The sequence below is a fragment of the Agelaius tricolor genome, unplaced genomic scaffold (genome assembly GCF_023055355.1).
Source record: "Agelaius tricolor isolate 1412-34295 unplaced genomic scaffold, bAgeTri1.0.p SCAF_16, whole genome shotgun sequence".
Lineage (NCBI taxonomy): Eukaryota > Metazoa > Chordata > Aves > Passeriformes > Icteridae > Agelaius > Agelaius tricolor.
In genome coordinates, this window is record NW_027269276.1 from 16,905,284 (window position 1) to 16,919,198 (window position 13,915).

Below are 13,915 nucleotides of genomic sequence, written 5' to 3' on the forward strand. Positions count from 1 at the left end.
AAAGGAGGGAGATGAAATACCAAGCTCACAGCAGCGTTGGGGACTCTCTTCCCAGCTCTCTATGGAAATTCCCCTGGAGGAGATACTGAGAATGGGGATGGCCACCTGCAGATAGCGGGTACACTTGTATCCTGCCCTTGCACCCCCCGTTTTTCCCAGAAAGAGCCTGGTTTCTGTGCCAAGCGTGTGGGCTGTGTGCGACCATCTGGCCGTGCAGCGCTATTGATGATAGCAGCGGGCAGCAGGAACTGGCCTGGCTCTGGGAGGGGGCTGCCCTCCCCTCCCCTTCCCCGCCAGGGAAGTGGCACCCTGGCCCCGCAGTGTTAGAGCTGTCGCTTTCAAACAGCTGCTTAAGTTACTGGTTTCGGTGTTATTTTTTTAACATATGAAGCAGCTGACCCAGGGAAAGAGGATGAGCACCTGGACTGCCTTAACCTCCCAATCCCTCAAAGGTTCCCACCTTCAGCCTCCCTGCTTGGCAGACGTCTGGAGGGAGAGCGCTGAGCAGGAGACCTCATCCAGCCTCCTGTCAGCAGAGTTTTCTTTCCATCAGGCAATTAAACCCGGAGGTGGGCATCTGGATGGAAGATTTGTGCATCCCTTAGGGCAGAGAAAGCTGCAGCTCAGGTTACTGCCCTCCAGCAGCTTTCCAAGGTCCTCCAGGAGGGAAGGAGAGTAAATACACCCGAACAGGGGCTGTGTGCGCTGATGGAGGAGAGCAAGAGGGAAGCGACTGCAGCTTCCCGCCGGCTCCAGATGATGCCTCATAGTTTCCCTTTTAAAAGCATGAGCTGGGCTGGAGAAATAAATATTTGCGTTACAATTCCTGTTGGGAACGAAAGGCTGTTTTTGGAGGGAGGGTGTCAAACGGAAGTCGCAGGGGCCAGCACAGTTTGGTGCCGTGACTATTCTGTTTGCTGGGTGCGATCCCACTCCCAGCAGGAACGGGCAGCAGCTCCGCTGGAGGGGTCACCCCACCGGGGGCTGAAATTTGGCCCGGGGCAGGAGAGCTGAGCAGGCAGCTCGACCAGGAGATGTGGCCTGGGGCGCTGGGGGACAGAGCCAGCCTGGAGCCCTCATCCAGCCGGGGCTTTCAGCCCCTTCCCTTTACCCTACTTCCATTTTCTCCCAGTTAGGTGCAGAGGCTCCGGCTGTAGGCACGCTGCCAGCACAGTGCTCCTCGGCTGAACAAAATGTCCCCTTGTCCCAGGGCCTGGCTTTTTGGAGCGACCGCTGCTGTGCTTCCCGAGATCCCCGCTCCTTCCCGGAGGAGCTTCGGGACTCTCCATCCAGGCGCTGACACCTGCGCTCGGCTGGGAAATGCAATTTAGGGACCGTAGAGGAAGAAGTGGAAAGAGACGCCTGGAAACCCCGGACTCCTGCTCGTAGGGGAAGGCTGCGCGGCTGGAATCCCGGCAAGGGAGAAAGCTGTGCCGGGAATTTTATCCAGTAACAGCAAGGGAGGATGCGGCTGCCGGGAATTTTATCCAGCACCAGCAAAGGGAGGAGGATGCTGCCACCATTTTAGCGGCGGCGCTCCCGCCTGCCGCGGCCGGAACCGGGGCTCGGGGAGCCGCCGCGGAGCCGGGGGGGCACCGGGCCCCTCCGGCCCCATCCCGGCTGCTGTCCCCCGCTCGCCCCCCCGCCGGGGAGGGCTTCCTGTCCCCCGCCCGCCCTGCGGGGTCGGCCGAGCCGCGGGGAGGGGACGGGGAGGAGGGACCGGGGGCTGCGGGCGCTTCCTGCCGCCGCCCCCGCCGGGGCAGAGCGGAGCGGGGCGGGAGCTCGGCTCGGCCCGGCCCAGCCGAGCGGCGCTCCCGGGCCGAGCCAAACTTCCCGGGGGGCTCACACCAACACACGCACACGCATACATAGATATTTAATTTAATTTAATTTTTTTTCCCCCGTTTTATTTTAATTTTCTCGGCACTTTCGGCGGGGCCCCTGGGGCGGAGCCGCCCTCGCCGCCGGGAGGGGCCGGTGCCCGCAGCGCCGGGGATGGGCTCCGCCGGGGCGTCCTCCGCCTAGAGCAGCCCGGCTCGGCTCGGCCCGGCCCGGCCCGGCCCGGCGCGCAGCATGGCCGCGGAGCTCAGCGCCGAGGAGGAGCAGGTAGGTCCCGCCGGGCTCCTCTTCCCCGGGTCGGGCTGGGCAGGACCTCGAGGGCTCCTTCCCCACACCGCTCCTTTCCCATCGTTTTTTGGCTAGCCCGGGTTGCCAGGCTGGTTTTTTTTCCCAGCCAGGCGATTCTCCCGATGGGAAGCGCCCCCATCCCCACGCAGCCCCCCACCCATGCAGCCGCCAAAGCCGCAGCCTCCCAACCCACGCAGCGCCCACCCTACAACCCCCATCCACGCACCCCCCCAGCCTTCCCGTTCCCCAGGAGCCCTCGCAAGGCCCCTGCCGTGGGTGCTGGGGCGTGGGTCCCGCATCCCCAGGGCAGCGTGGCCCCGCTGGCAAGGCTCCCTGCGGTGGGGATGATGCGTGGGGATGATGCGTGGGGATGGATGGATGGATGGATGCGTGTGCACGCGCTTCCCACGCCCCAGGCCTCCCGTGACGTCCCGGCTTCCTCCGCCGGCCTTGCGTCACCGCGGGAGGATGTTGCTGGGCTCGGGGAACGGGGCCCTGGAGCCGGCCGGGCCGCCTCGGGTGGCCGCAGCAATCCCTGCCTGTCTCCTCCTTTGTCCTCTTCCCCAGGCTTGCCCACCCACGGCCGCTGGGCTTCCCTGTGGATGGGGATGTGGAGCCTGGGAGCGGGACTGGGCGAGCTGCCGGGATCCCTCTGCCCCCTCGGGCTGTCACATTGGCCACGTTGGTGGCGCTGGCGACTGCAGAGCCAAGGCAAAAAAGTCCCGTTTTCCTTCCAAAATGGTCGGTTTTCCAGTTGGTTGGCTGGTTGGTTTTCTCCTTTAAAAATCCTTCGTTTCTACAGGGAGGTTTAGGAGGGCTGGGATGGAGGTGCCGAGTTCCAAAACCTCCGTGGAAGAGCCCCTCCTGCAGCCTGCGGTGGTGCTCAGCAAATTCAGAGCTACCAGGCTCTTTCCTCCTGGGAGCAGCACTGCTCTCTCCAGGGTGATAAAATCCCAAGGAATGGGGAGTGTCCTTGGAGCGTCCAAGGAGGGAGTGTCCTCTGTCCCCACAGGTGCCTGAGATTTGCGTTTCTCCTGTGTCATGGAGGGGGCAAAGCTTCCAGAAATAGAGGTTTTGGAGATCCTGCACCGGCAGGGAAGGCTGGTTTGCAGTGGGAGCAGCATCCCAGGAGAGGGATCTGAAATGTCTGGTTTGTTTGGGAATATTGGATGGAGAAGGTGAAGAGATGTTTGCAATAATGGCTCCAGGTTTGGGTCATCAGCTTGGTGTGGGGAAGGCTGCCTTTCGTGCTGCCCTCGGTGGCTTGGAAGCCAAAATAACGGAAGTTTCCTTCTTTTCGTGGGTAAGTGGTGGTTTGGGCTGGAACATGCCCTTCCTGCCATCCCTTCATCCTTCTTGGAACCATCAAGATTTCCTCCACTCTCCCCTGTTACCAACAGCAAGCCAGAGGGAAATTCACCCTTCTCCTCTTAGGCCAGCCTTGGGACATCTCTTCTACTGGCTCTCTGCGCCTCCCTCCCTAGCCTATCCCCGAGGAGCCAAACCAATTTTCCTTGAAGGTTTTCAGCCCAGCTGCAGTTTTCACAGCTTTATCCCCCACTTCCCCACACTGAAGAAGGAGGGCAGGTTTGCTGCCTGGGGGAGGAGGGCTGGGAGAACCCCTGGATTCCGGCAGCAGTGGCTTTGTCACCACCCTGCTCCAGCACAGCGGGGACGGGGATGACGCCAGCACTCCAAAGACCAGCATTGTTCCAAACGCCTGGCCACGGACAATTTCACTCTCAGTGCTGCAGAAACAGGACTTCTTGCTGCAGCTCTGGGTCACAGGCTTTGTTTTTGGCACGTGGAGCAATCCCTGTTCTGCTGGGATTGACATGTGTATAAATCCATTTGGGATTGGGGCTAGGAATGATGATGAGACCCAGTGGAGCACAAAGGGGGCAGAGCTATGGCTGGCATTGATGCTCAGCTCTGTAATGCCTGGCTCCCTGCTGTTGAATGGCAGCCCTGGTAAGTTTGGAATTTGGTTTTGTTCCCAGGGAAAGCTGGAATTCATGGCTGAACTGCCCTGCAAAGATAGTGCTTGTTCTTGTGTAGTGCATCTTCCCCTTGCAAAAAGCCCATCATCCCTCATGACAGCTGCTGGAAATGGGATTGTGTGAAGTGTGGAGGGTTAGATGTTGAGGAAGCAGACCTGAACTGCAGGCTGCATCCTCTCCTCATTGCCATCATGCCCTTTGGGCCTCTCTTCCCATCATCTGGGGACTCCCTTCCCATTATCTTGGTGTATCATTGCCAGCTTAGGCTGTGGTGTCAGCTCTGGTCTTTGTCCAAGGGAAGTGGGATTTGTACCTGGCTCTCACTCCCATACCTTGCCTGTCCTGCATGTGCTGGGGAAGGATCTTCTTCACTTATTTTGGGTTTGCATCTGCAGCCCTGGATTTTGAGCAGCTGGGTGCCACAGGGGATGCCCTGGCAAAGCAGAGGTGTGCCCAGGATATATTGATAGGATATGTTTACAGATAGAATATTCCTGTATGTGTAGATGTGTGCTGTGTTAAGGCTGAAGATGGTTCCTGTATTGCCCCATTTATTTTCCTGTGGTGCTTGCCTGGCTGCTTTGTGTGACTCTGGGACCAAGTTAGGGAGCTCCTGTCTGCAGAGTGCTGAGAGAGACCCCTGGGATGAGCTGGGCTCCTCTGACCCATCCCATGAGAGGGGCTCCCTGTCCCTGCCGAGCCTCGCGCCGCCGATAAACCCCGGCCCTTCGCTTCCTCCTGTCGGAAGTCATTAACACCGACAAGCTTTTCTGGCTCAATAGCTCCCAGTAACTCTGAATAGTTCCCAGTAACTCCGTGCCTGACATCCTACACCGCCGCCTGGCTGCCTCCCTCCCTCCTGGAGCCAGCCTTCAGCACTCCCCTCCCTCTCCACCTCCTTGCTCACCATCCTCTGCTCTGGGCAGCTTGGAAGCTGGTTTATTTTGGTGTATGCCTGGGTAGGAGGAAGGCATTTTGGTGTCTCCCTCCATGCTGCCTGCATCCTTTGAGCAGGATGCAGTGGAACACTGGGCTGCACTGCCCTGTCTCCCCTGGGGCTCCTGTGTGGGACAGGGGATCAATCCACAGCAGAAGGCAAAGCTGCGTCCTGGGACCCTCCTGGTGTTCCATGTATGTGTGAAACTGGTGTTACTGGGCGAGCTGGTCCATGCCCTGTGGCAGGTCGAAGTGTCAGCCCTCAGTGTCACTGCCTGTGTTCCCACAGCCGAGTTCGCTGCCCCGTGATGGAGCTGCAGCCCCAGGAGGCCACTGCCAGCTGATGGGGCTGTGCTGGGGGTGCTGTGTCTGAATGGGAGTTTGTTACCTGTAAAATCCTCCTTTTAGTTCCCCTCTCCTTTCCATAAGTGTACCCCAGCCTCCAGGCCATTTTTCCCACCCCTTGCTCCCTTTCCCATGCAGCATTTCTGCCGTCTCCATCACCACTGCCCTTACCCTTTTGTGGTGGAGCTCCCTGCTTCACCCTGAGAAGCTGCTGGGTCTTTTGAGGATTGTATCTCCACAATGACCAGGAATGCTCCTTGGCCACCCCTCCTCCTTCTCCTCCTCCTTTCACCCTGTCTCACTGCATGCCTCTGATCTCCCCCACAGGCCACCAAGCAGTTCCTGGAGGAGATCAACAAGTGGACAGGCCAGTACAATGTGTCCCCGCTCTCCTGGAATGTGGCTGTCAAGTTCCTCATGGCCCGCAAGTTCGATGTCCTGCGGGCCATCGAGCTCTTCCACTCCTACCGGGTAAGTGAGATGGGAACCCCCCATCTGAGGGCTTCCTGCTCCCTGGGACCACCCTCCCCCTCCTCCTTTTTCTTTTTCTCTCTCCCTTACAAGTTTTATCCAGCTGGAAAATGCTTTTTCAGCCAAGGCAGGTTGCCATGGAGATCTCACCGATCCCAATCCCTTCCCGTGCTCTGGGAGCAGCTCATGGGGTGCCCTCCTGGCTGGTGTGTGCTGCCCACAGAGCATTTCCCTATATGTTAAGGATATACATCCATGATTGCCTTTTCCAACCTGGTGTTGCAAGGCTGCTCCTTCTGTTACTGGGGGGTGTACTGGAAGATGATCCCATGGAGCAGAGGTTCCCTGGGACAGCTGAGTGCCCCGTAGGGCAGAGGTGGGCCGTGCCTGTGCCCCCTGTGTCCCCTGTCACTGCCCTCTGTGCCACAGGAGACGCGGCTGAAGGAGGGGATTGTGAAGCTGAAGCCGCACGAGGAGCCGCTGCGCTCGGAGCTGCTCAGTGGGAAATTCACCATTCTGGTAGGTGGGGTGTCCCCCAGGGAGTTCCCCCAGCTGGGTGGCTTATCCCAGCTCTGTTCCATGGGGGTGCTCAGGAACCTGACCCCGTTTCCTCGGCAGAGCGTGCGGGACCCCTCGGGAGCCTCCATCGCCCTGTTCACAGCCAAGCTGCACCACCCCAGCAAGAGTGTGCAGCACGTGGTGCTCCAGGCTCTCTTCTACCTGCTGGACCGAGCTGTGGAGAGGTGAGCCTGCCTCTGCAGGGGTACCCTGTCTCACACTGCAGGGTCCCCAGCGAGCACGTTCCTTGCCAGGGAGATCACTGCTCCTCATAGCTTGAAATTCCCTGGTTTGAGCTCCAGCCAGTCCTCCTTATGGAGCTGTTCAGCAGGGGAGCAAAATCCCCCAAGCCCTGAGCCAGGCTCTTTGCAGACTTGCCCTGTCCACGCCCTGGGTTCAGTTTAGCAAAGTCCTGGATTCCTTCAGGCTCTGGCTGGGGAGGAGGCAGCCCCACCATCAGACAGACGTAACGTGAGCCCTGCCAAAAATATAAACCCGGGACATTCCCCTGCCATTTATCCTGCTGGGCTCTTTCTGTTTTTGACCTTACCCATCACGAGTGATGCTGCTGAGGCAGGCTTAAGGCACAAGTCAGGCTTAAATGACGGTTGTAGGAAGAGATGGTGAAGCAGCTGGGAAGAAGCAAGGTTTGAGTCTGTGAGTCCTTCTGGAAGCATGGCAAGGGATTTTCGGGGGTCAGTGTGGGGCAGAGCTGGTGGTGCAGGAGCCAGGTGGTTGCATGTTGTGGGGTTGATGTTGTTCTTTTCCTCCTCTCAGCTTTGAGACACAAAGGAACGGGCTGGTATTCATCTACGACATGGCAGGGTCACAGTACACCAACTTCGAGCTGGACCTCAGCAAGAAGATCCTCAACCTGCTCAAGGTGGTACCTGGGGGTTCACTGATATCTGAGGACAGTGTGTGGGCCACTCACTCACCAAGAACCCAAAGTCCTGTGGTTTTGGCATCAATTTGCCCCCCAGACCACGCTGACCACGTCTCAGCCAGGAGCACCAGCTGCAGGACCTCGGGGAGGCACTGGGAGCTTGCCAGGCTGGACCCGGCTGTGGCTGCGGTGTGGCGCGGGCGGGAGGGATCAGCTGTCCCCGGGCTGGATTCCTCTCACAGCTGCTGGCAGCACTTTTGGGAAAACAGATGCAAATTATTTTTTAATCGTGCTGGCATTTGGTGCCTCCTCCCTTCTCCGGAAAGAAAATCAATAAGAGTAAATACTGGCCGGGGTGTGTTCTTTGCATAATCCTGGTTCCCAGTCTTCACCTCTCCCTGTGGAGCCAAACCCTCTGCTTACCTAATTCCAAGGAAGTAATTTGGTTCTGTATCAAGTCATAAAAGCAAGCACAGCTGTGAGCGTGCGAGGCACACTTCAGATGTGGCATTGCCCTCATGGGTTCCCTGTGCTGGCTGCTGTCACCTCTACTGGGATATGTCCCCTGCCACAGCAGAGTGGGTCTGACCCCCTCCTCATGCCCACAGGGTGCCTTCCCAGCTCGGCTCAAGAAGGTTTTCATCGTGGGAGCACCCATGTGGTTCCGTGTGCCCTACTCCATCATCAGCCTGCTGCTGAAGGAGAAGCTGCGGGAGCGGGTGAGTGGGGACCCTCCTGACATGGGACTCTCCTGGCACAGGACCCTCAGCAGGCAGGGCTGAGGCTGCTTTCCCTTCGTGCCAGGGTGGTGGAAGCAGCTTGTGCCATTCAGCCCCATCTGCTGGAAGCTGCCAAGCACCAGACCTTTGGCATCCCTGTCCCCATCCCTGGTGAATCCTCTCCAGCCTTCTTGGAGTCACCCCTGCCTTTCCCCTTCCTCTCACAGGTGCAGATGGTGAAGATGTCAGAGCTGAAGGATCACCTGCCCCGGGAATGCCTCCCTGAGTACCTCGGAGGGTCCCTCAAACTGGACCCTCTGAGCTGGAACTGCCGGTTCCTGCCCCAGCAGAACGGGCACCCCGACCCCCTGGACGAGCTCATCCTGGTGCCGCTGGCGGCCCCCAAAGATAACGGCTCCGTCCATGTCCCCGGGCCCAAGTCTGTCACCCTGCAGGAGCTGCTGGATCATGTCAGCCACAAGCAGAAACGTGGCATCTATGAGGAGTACGAAGACATTCGGCGCAGGAGCCCGGCCGGCACCTTCGCCTGCTCTTTGTGAGTTGTGGGAGGGAGCCAGGTGCCCCTCTCACCCCAAAAAGCTGTGAGCACCCCCACCCCAGGTTTCTGCTGCTGGGTGGAGGCCATCAGCCGCTTCATGGTGTGGGGCTTTGGGTTAGCAACAGAGAACCCCAGCCTAGGGTTGGTGGGAGCCCTTTTGTGGGTCCTGCAGCCTCTGGGAATAAGGGGGAGCTGCAGAGGACAGCAGGGACCAGGACGTGGCCGGGACTCTGCTTCCCGAGGCTTTGGCCAGGTGATGGCAGCAGAGCCCAGGCTACGGGCCCCAGAGGCTTGCACAGAGGGAGGGATGCTGCCTTTGCCTTGCCTGGAATACATCCCTGCTTCCCTCTCCAGGGCACCCTACAACCAGGACAAGAACCGGTATGGGGACGTGCCCTGCCTGGACCAAACCCGTGTCAAGCTGGCAAAGCCATACAGCCGCCCGGAGGTGAGCCAGCCCAGGAGGAACCCCACAGTCCTGTGGGAAGCTGGCAAAGCTGTCCCAGGGGTCTGGAGGCTTTATCTCACCCATGCTTTTCTCCCTGCAGCTGACTGACTACATCAATGCAAGCTTCATGGATGGCTACAAGCAGAGGAATGCTTACATCGGCACTCAGGGTATGGCTGAGCCAACAAGGGGATGTTCTGCTCCTGGTGCACCCATGGGTTCCACCTCTCTGCCCAGTGTCAGCTGCTGGCCATGGGGGCCATCCCAGGAGCTGGGCACTGCCCAGCAGGTCCCCCTTTTCCCAGGGGGTATTTACTCCTCACTGGGTGTATTTATTCCCCTCTCAGTTTCCAGCTAGTGGACTGAAGTTTTTCCTGGAAGAGAGCAAGGGGATTCATCTTCATCCATGATAGCAGCCCTCTCCCTGCCCCTATCCCAGCTCTGGATTTGCCCCATCTGCCCAGGGATGAGCAGAGAGGCAGGATCAGCGCTGAGCCATAGGGACACAGTGCTGGAGGTGACAGTCAGTGGCAGCTCCAGACTGTTCATGGATCCACACCTGGGTCAGCCCCTACAGGAAGGGACTGTGGTTTCCTGGGGGGGGTGATGGGGGGCTGGTGGATTCCACTGGGCAGGGGGTTGCCCAGATCCATGAGGTTTTGGGCTGATGTGTTGGTTGTCCCTGCAGGGCCTCTGGAAAACACCTACGGTGACTTCTGGCGCATGGTGTGGGAGCAGAACGTCCTGGTGATTGTGATGACAACCCGGTGAGCGCTCATGGAGGGACACAGCCCTCTTTTTCTGTGCCAAATGAGCAGTTCTGGTGTGGGATAAGCAATGCTGGGCTCGGGCAGTGATCCTGCAGCAGTGGTACCAGCCAGAGCCCCACAGAGGCGGGACATTGGGTCAAGGATAGATTGTTTGTTCCCTGTGGGATCCCCAAAGGACCAAGGCTGGGTGGTATGGGAGATGTCTCAGGCAGGACAAGGAGGACATTACCAGCTTGTTGTTGTCATGCTCCCAGGCTGGAGGAGGGAGGCAGGAGGAAGTGCGGCCAGTACTGGCCCCTGGAAAAGGATTTCCAGGTGTGCTTTGGGGCCCTGACCATCACCAACCTGGGCGTAGAGAACCTCAACCATTACAAGAAAACCATCCTGGAGATCCACAGCTCAGAGGTGCGTGGGCACAGCTGCCTGGTGGAGGAATGGCATGGGGGCACCAGGGGTCAGGGGAGGAAAGAGAGTCTAAACCCCCTGCTTTCCCCAGACCAGGGAGAGGCGGCTGGTGTCCCACTTCCAGTACCTGAGCTGGCCAGATTATGGCGTCCCCTCTTCCGCTGCCACTCTCATTGACTTTTTGGGGGCCGTGAAGCAGCAGCAGAGAGTGGCTGTCAGCGCCCTGGGACCTCGCTTCAAGGGCCACCCCGGGGGACCCCCAGTTGTGGTGCACTGCAGCGCTGGCATTGGCAGGACAGGTAATGGGTGTGGGGGAGGATTGGGGATGGTGGGGTGACAGGTCCAGCTTTCCTGAGGCATTTCCATCCTGGGGATCCACTGCCTCTGTCTCTCTGGGGAGCCTCTCAGGGATCCTCGGCCAGTCCCGAGTCGGCAGACACCGGGGGGCAGCCCCGACACAGCCGACAGCGGGGAGACACTCTCTGTGCCCCGAGGGTACTGAGGGCACCTGGGCTGGAGGGGAGACACTCTCTGTGCCCCGAGGGTACTGAGGGCACCTAGGCTGGAGGGGAGACACTCTCTGTCTGTGCCCCGAGGGTGCTGAGGGCACCTGGGCTGGAGGGGAGACACTCTCTGTGCCCCGAGGGTACTGAGGGCACCTGGGCTGGGGGGAGACACTCTCTGTGCCCCGAGGGTACTGAGGGCACCTGGGCTGGGGGGAGACACTCTCTGTGCCCCGAGGGTACTGAGGGCACCTGGGCTGGCAGGGAGACACTCTCTGTGTGTGCCCCGAGGGTGCTGAGGGCACCTGGGCTGGGGGCAGACACTCTCTGTGCCCCGAGGGTACTGAGGGCACCTGGGCTGGTCGGCTGTGCAGCACAAGAGACACCAGAGACATCGGTAGAAGATAAAGGGCCGACTCCTAGCAGGGGTTAATCCAAGGTTTTTTATTCAGGGGCTCTGGGGAGCTCCTGCACCTTAGGGGGCCTCCTGCTGAGCGCCCCGGGAGATGTGCTAAGGTTACATTTAAAGGGAGGTGGAAACCCAAATAGATAACATTTTACTAACCAAGAAGTGACCCTAAGGGATGGGTACTGGGGGTAGACATTTAGGACAGCGTATGGGGCAAGGCTTGGGGGGCTGACCCCTGGCCTCTGGCTAATCACTCAAAGACCTAGACCAAAGCTTCTAGATGGAGGGGATGGGATGCTGAGTGATTGACAGAGAGCCAGGGTGGGGGTTTGGGGATGATCTCAGCAAGGGAGAGCGATTACACAGGTAAAGGGAGGGGGGTACAGTCTGGGATAAACCATTTGGGAAAAATACGGGGATACAAAACAAAACACTTCAAAGTATTACAAAGTATAAAAACACACTACAAGAACCCACGGTGTGTTTGCAAGCTGAGACATGTCCTCAGGACTTCCCACAACCATCAGACCTGGGAGAAGTCCCCAGATGCCCTTAGGAGATCAGTGGGGGGCTGAGCACCAGCACTCCACTTCTCACAAGGGGCGGTGATGGTGCCATTCGGTGTCTGATGCCATCCCATCGCCGTCCCTAGGTACCTTCTGCGCGCTGGACATCTGCCTGTCACAGCTGCAGGACGTGGGCACGCTGAACATCTACCAGACAGTGCTGCGCATGCGGAGCCAGCGCGCCTTCAGCATCCAGACCCCCGAGCAGTATTACTTCTGCTACACCGCCATCCTGGAGCACGCCCAGCGTGAGGGGCTGCTGCTCACCAACCACAGCCGGGCCGCCCAGGAGAAGAGCTCGCCGGGGCACTGAGACCCTCTGCCTCCCTCGGACGCCGCTGCCCATCCTCGGGGGCTGCCCCGCCGGGACTCAGCAGGGCCAGAGCACCTCAGCTGTCAGCACTGCTATGGAACTGTGCCTTATTCAACCCAAACGGTGGCTGCCACTTTGCCGGCACGGGAAGGGGCTCTGACTCCTCTCCGTCGTGTTTCGGTTGGGTTTGGATGGTTGGGGAGGTGGTTTGTCTTCTCTTCGAGTTGTTGGGTTTTTTTATTTTGTTTTTGGTTTTTTTGTTGTTGTTGGGACCACCTAAGATGTACCTAGAGAGGGTCTTTGCAAAGTCCTAGGAAATGTATTCCCAGTCCTGGGGCTGAGGAAGAGGCACGTGCTTCGGTCTCACCTGACGCTCCATGTGTGTGTCTGTATGTATGTGTGTATATAATATACCCCCGCTGTGACACCCCGGCTATTATATAGATACATATATACAACCTCCCCTTTAGCAGCTCCCAAGGGTCCCCGCTGTCCTGCCACCTCACTGCTGTGATCTCTGGAGCGGTGAGTTTGGTCCTGGCTCTGTCTTGTCTTCCTCCTTGCCCTTATTTCCCCTCATGGGCAGCGTTGGGACCCAGTACCCATTCCTGTGCCCATCCCGCTGGAGGCACAAGGATACCTGATGGTGTCCCCTCTGTTTCTTTGTCTCATCCTCCCCACGGAGAGAGATAGCAGCAGTGCTCCTGGGAGGATCTGGAGGATTGGGTTGTCTGTCTGGGGGGTGCTGAGCTGGCAGGCATCCCCTGGCCCTTGGGTGCCACTGAGGGAGTCACTAGGTACGAGGTGACAGGGTGACGGGGCCGTGGGGACCGACCGGCTCTCCAGGTTGCCTGGCTTTCCCAAGCTGCCACTGGGAACCCGCAGGCCCAGCCCTGCGTTGAGTCATGGGCTGGGAAAGCGCTGAGCAAGAGTAAACCCCAAACCCTGGAGAGGCAACGAGTCCTGCCCCAGCCCCAGCCCTGCCACTGCCTGGGCCTCCCCAGCTTTATACTGTAATAAGCTCTTTGAATGTGTATATTCTTATTTTTTTATAATCTTGGGGGAGGGGGGCGCAGGGGTTGGGCAGTTTTGTTTTGTTTTCTTTTGGGGGTTTTTGTGTTTGGTTTTTTTTTTTTTTTGTATTTAACATTAACTTGATCCAAGCCAGAGCCAGAAGTATTTGTAAATGTTCCTATTTTGCTCTCAGAGAAACCTTTTTGTTGTTGTTACTTTTTTGGGAGTTGTTTTGTTTTTATTTGTATTGATATATAAATATACCACCAGTGACCAGTCCTCTTTGCTGTCGTGGGGGCATTGGGCAGGACAGAAGGAGGGAATTGAGGGCTTTGCATGGGCTGTGATCTCTAAAAACCAGCTGGCTCTGGCCTTATCCCTGGCTAGATGTGGACTTTGAGGAGCACAAGGCTGTGTTTAGGGCTTCTTCTGGCCTGGGTGAGGCTGAGACAGAGATAACCAGGCTGCAGGAAGCTTTCCTGGGCAGGCAGGATAGTGTCAGGAGGGAAGGCAGCACAATGAGCTGGCGTAGCCAGGGGGGACACAAGCCACCCTGCTCCAAGCTCCTGCCTCTTTTCCCAGGGCCTTGACAAGCCTCAGGATATCAGTCTCCTGTCTGGCCATGGTATCTGCCTGCTGCTACCTTTTGCTGCAGGATTTGGGGGTGCAGGCATCACCTCTGTGCTTCTGGATCCCCTCTGAGCTGGCATGGAGGGCACAAAAATCAGGGGGAACTCCTGGGGCTGTCAGGCAGCCCCAGTGCCTTCAGGTGCAAGCAATGCCAGTCCCAGAGCAGCAGCAGCAGCAGCCTGAGGCTTAGGGATGAGGGAACAAAAAAGGCAGCTTGTGCAAATGAAGCCCTAGAGCCAGCCAGAGAGCTCGTGCC

General features: G+C 58.5%; 1 protein-coding gene across 1 annotated transcript; it reads left to right on the forward strand.

Moving 5' to 3' along the window:
* The first annotated feature begins 933 nt into the window (after positions 1–933).
* On the forward strand, positions 934–13,308 carry PTPN9 (protein tyrosine phosphatase non-receptor type 9). The gene is made up of 13 exons (XM_071441805.1): positions 934–2,106; positions 5,736–5,879; positions 6,309–6,398; positions 6,498–6,622; positions 7,215–7,320; positions 7,932–8,042; positions 8,270–8,598; positions 8,956–9,049; positions 9,150–9,219; positions 9,738–9,816; positions 10,074–10,224; positions 10,316–10,523; positions 11,789–13,308. The coding sequence occupies exons 1-13, from the start codon at positions 2,074–2,076 to the stop codon at positions 12,013–12,015; spliced, it is 1,767 nt and encodes a 588-aa protein (XP_071297906.1). The 5' UTR covers positions 934–2,073; the 3' UTR covers positions 12,016–13,308.
* The last annotated feature ends 607 nt before the right edge of the window (positions 13,309–13,915 follow it).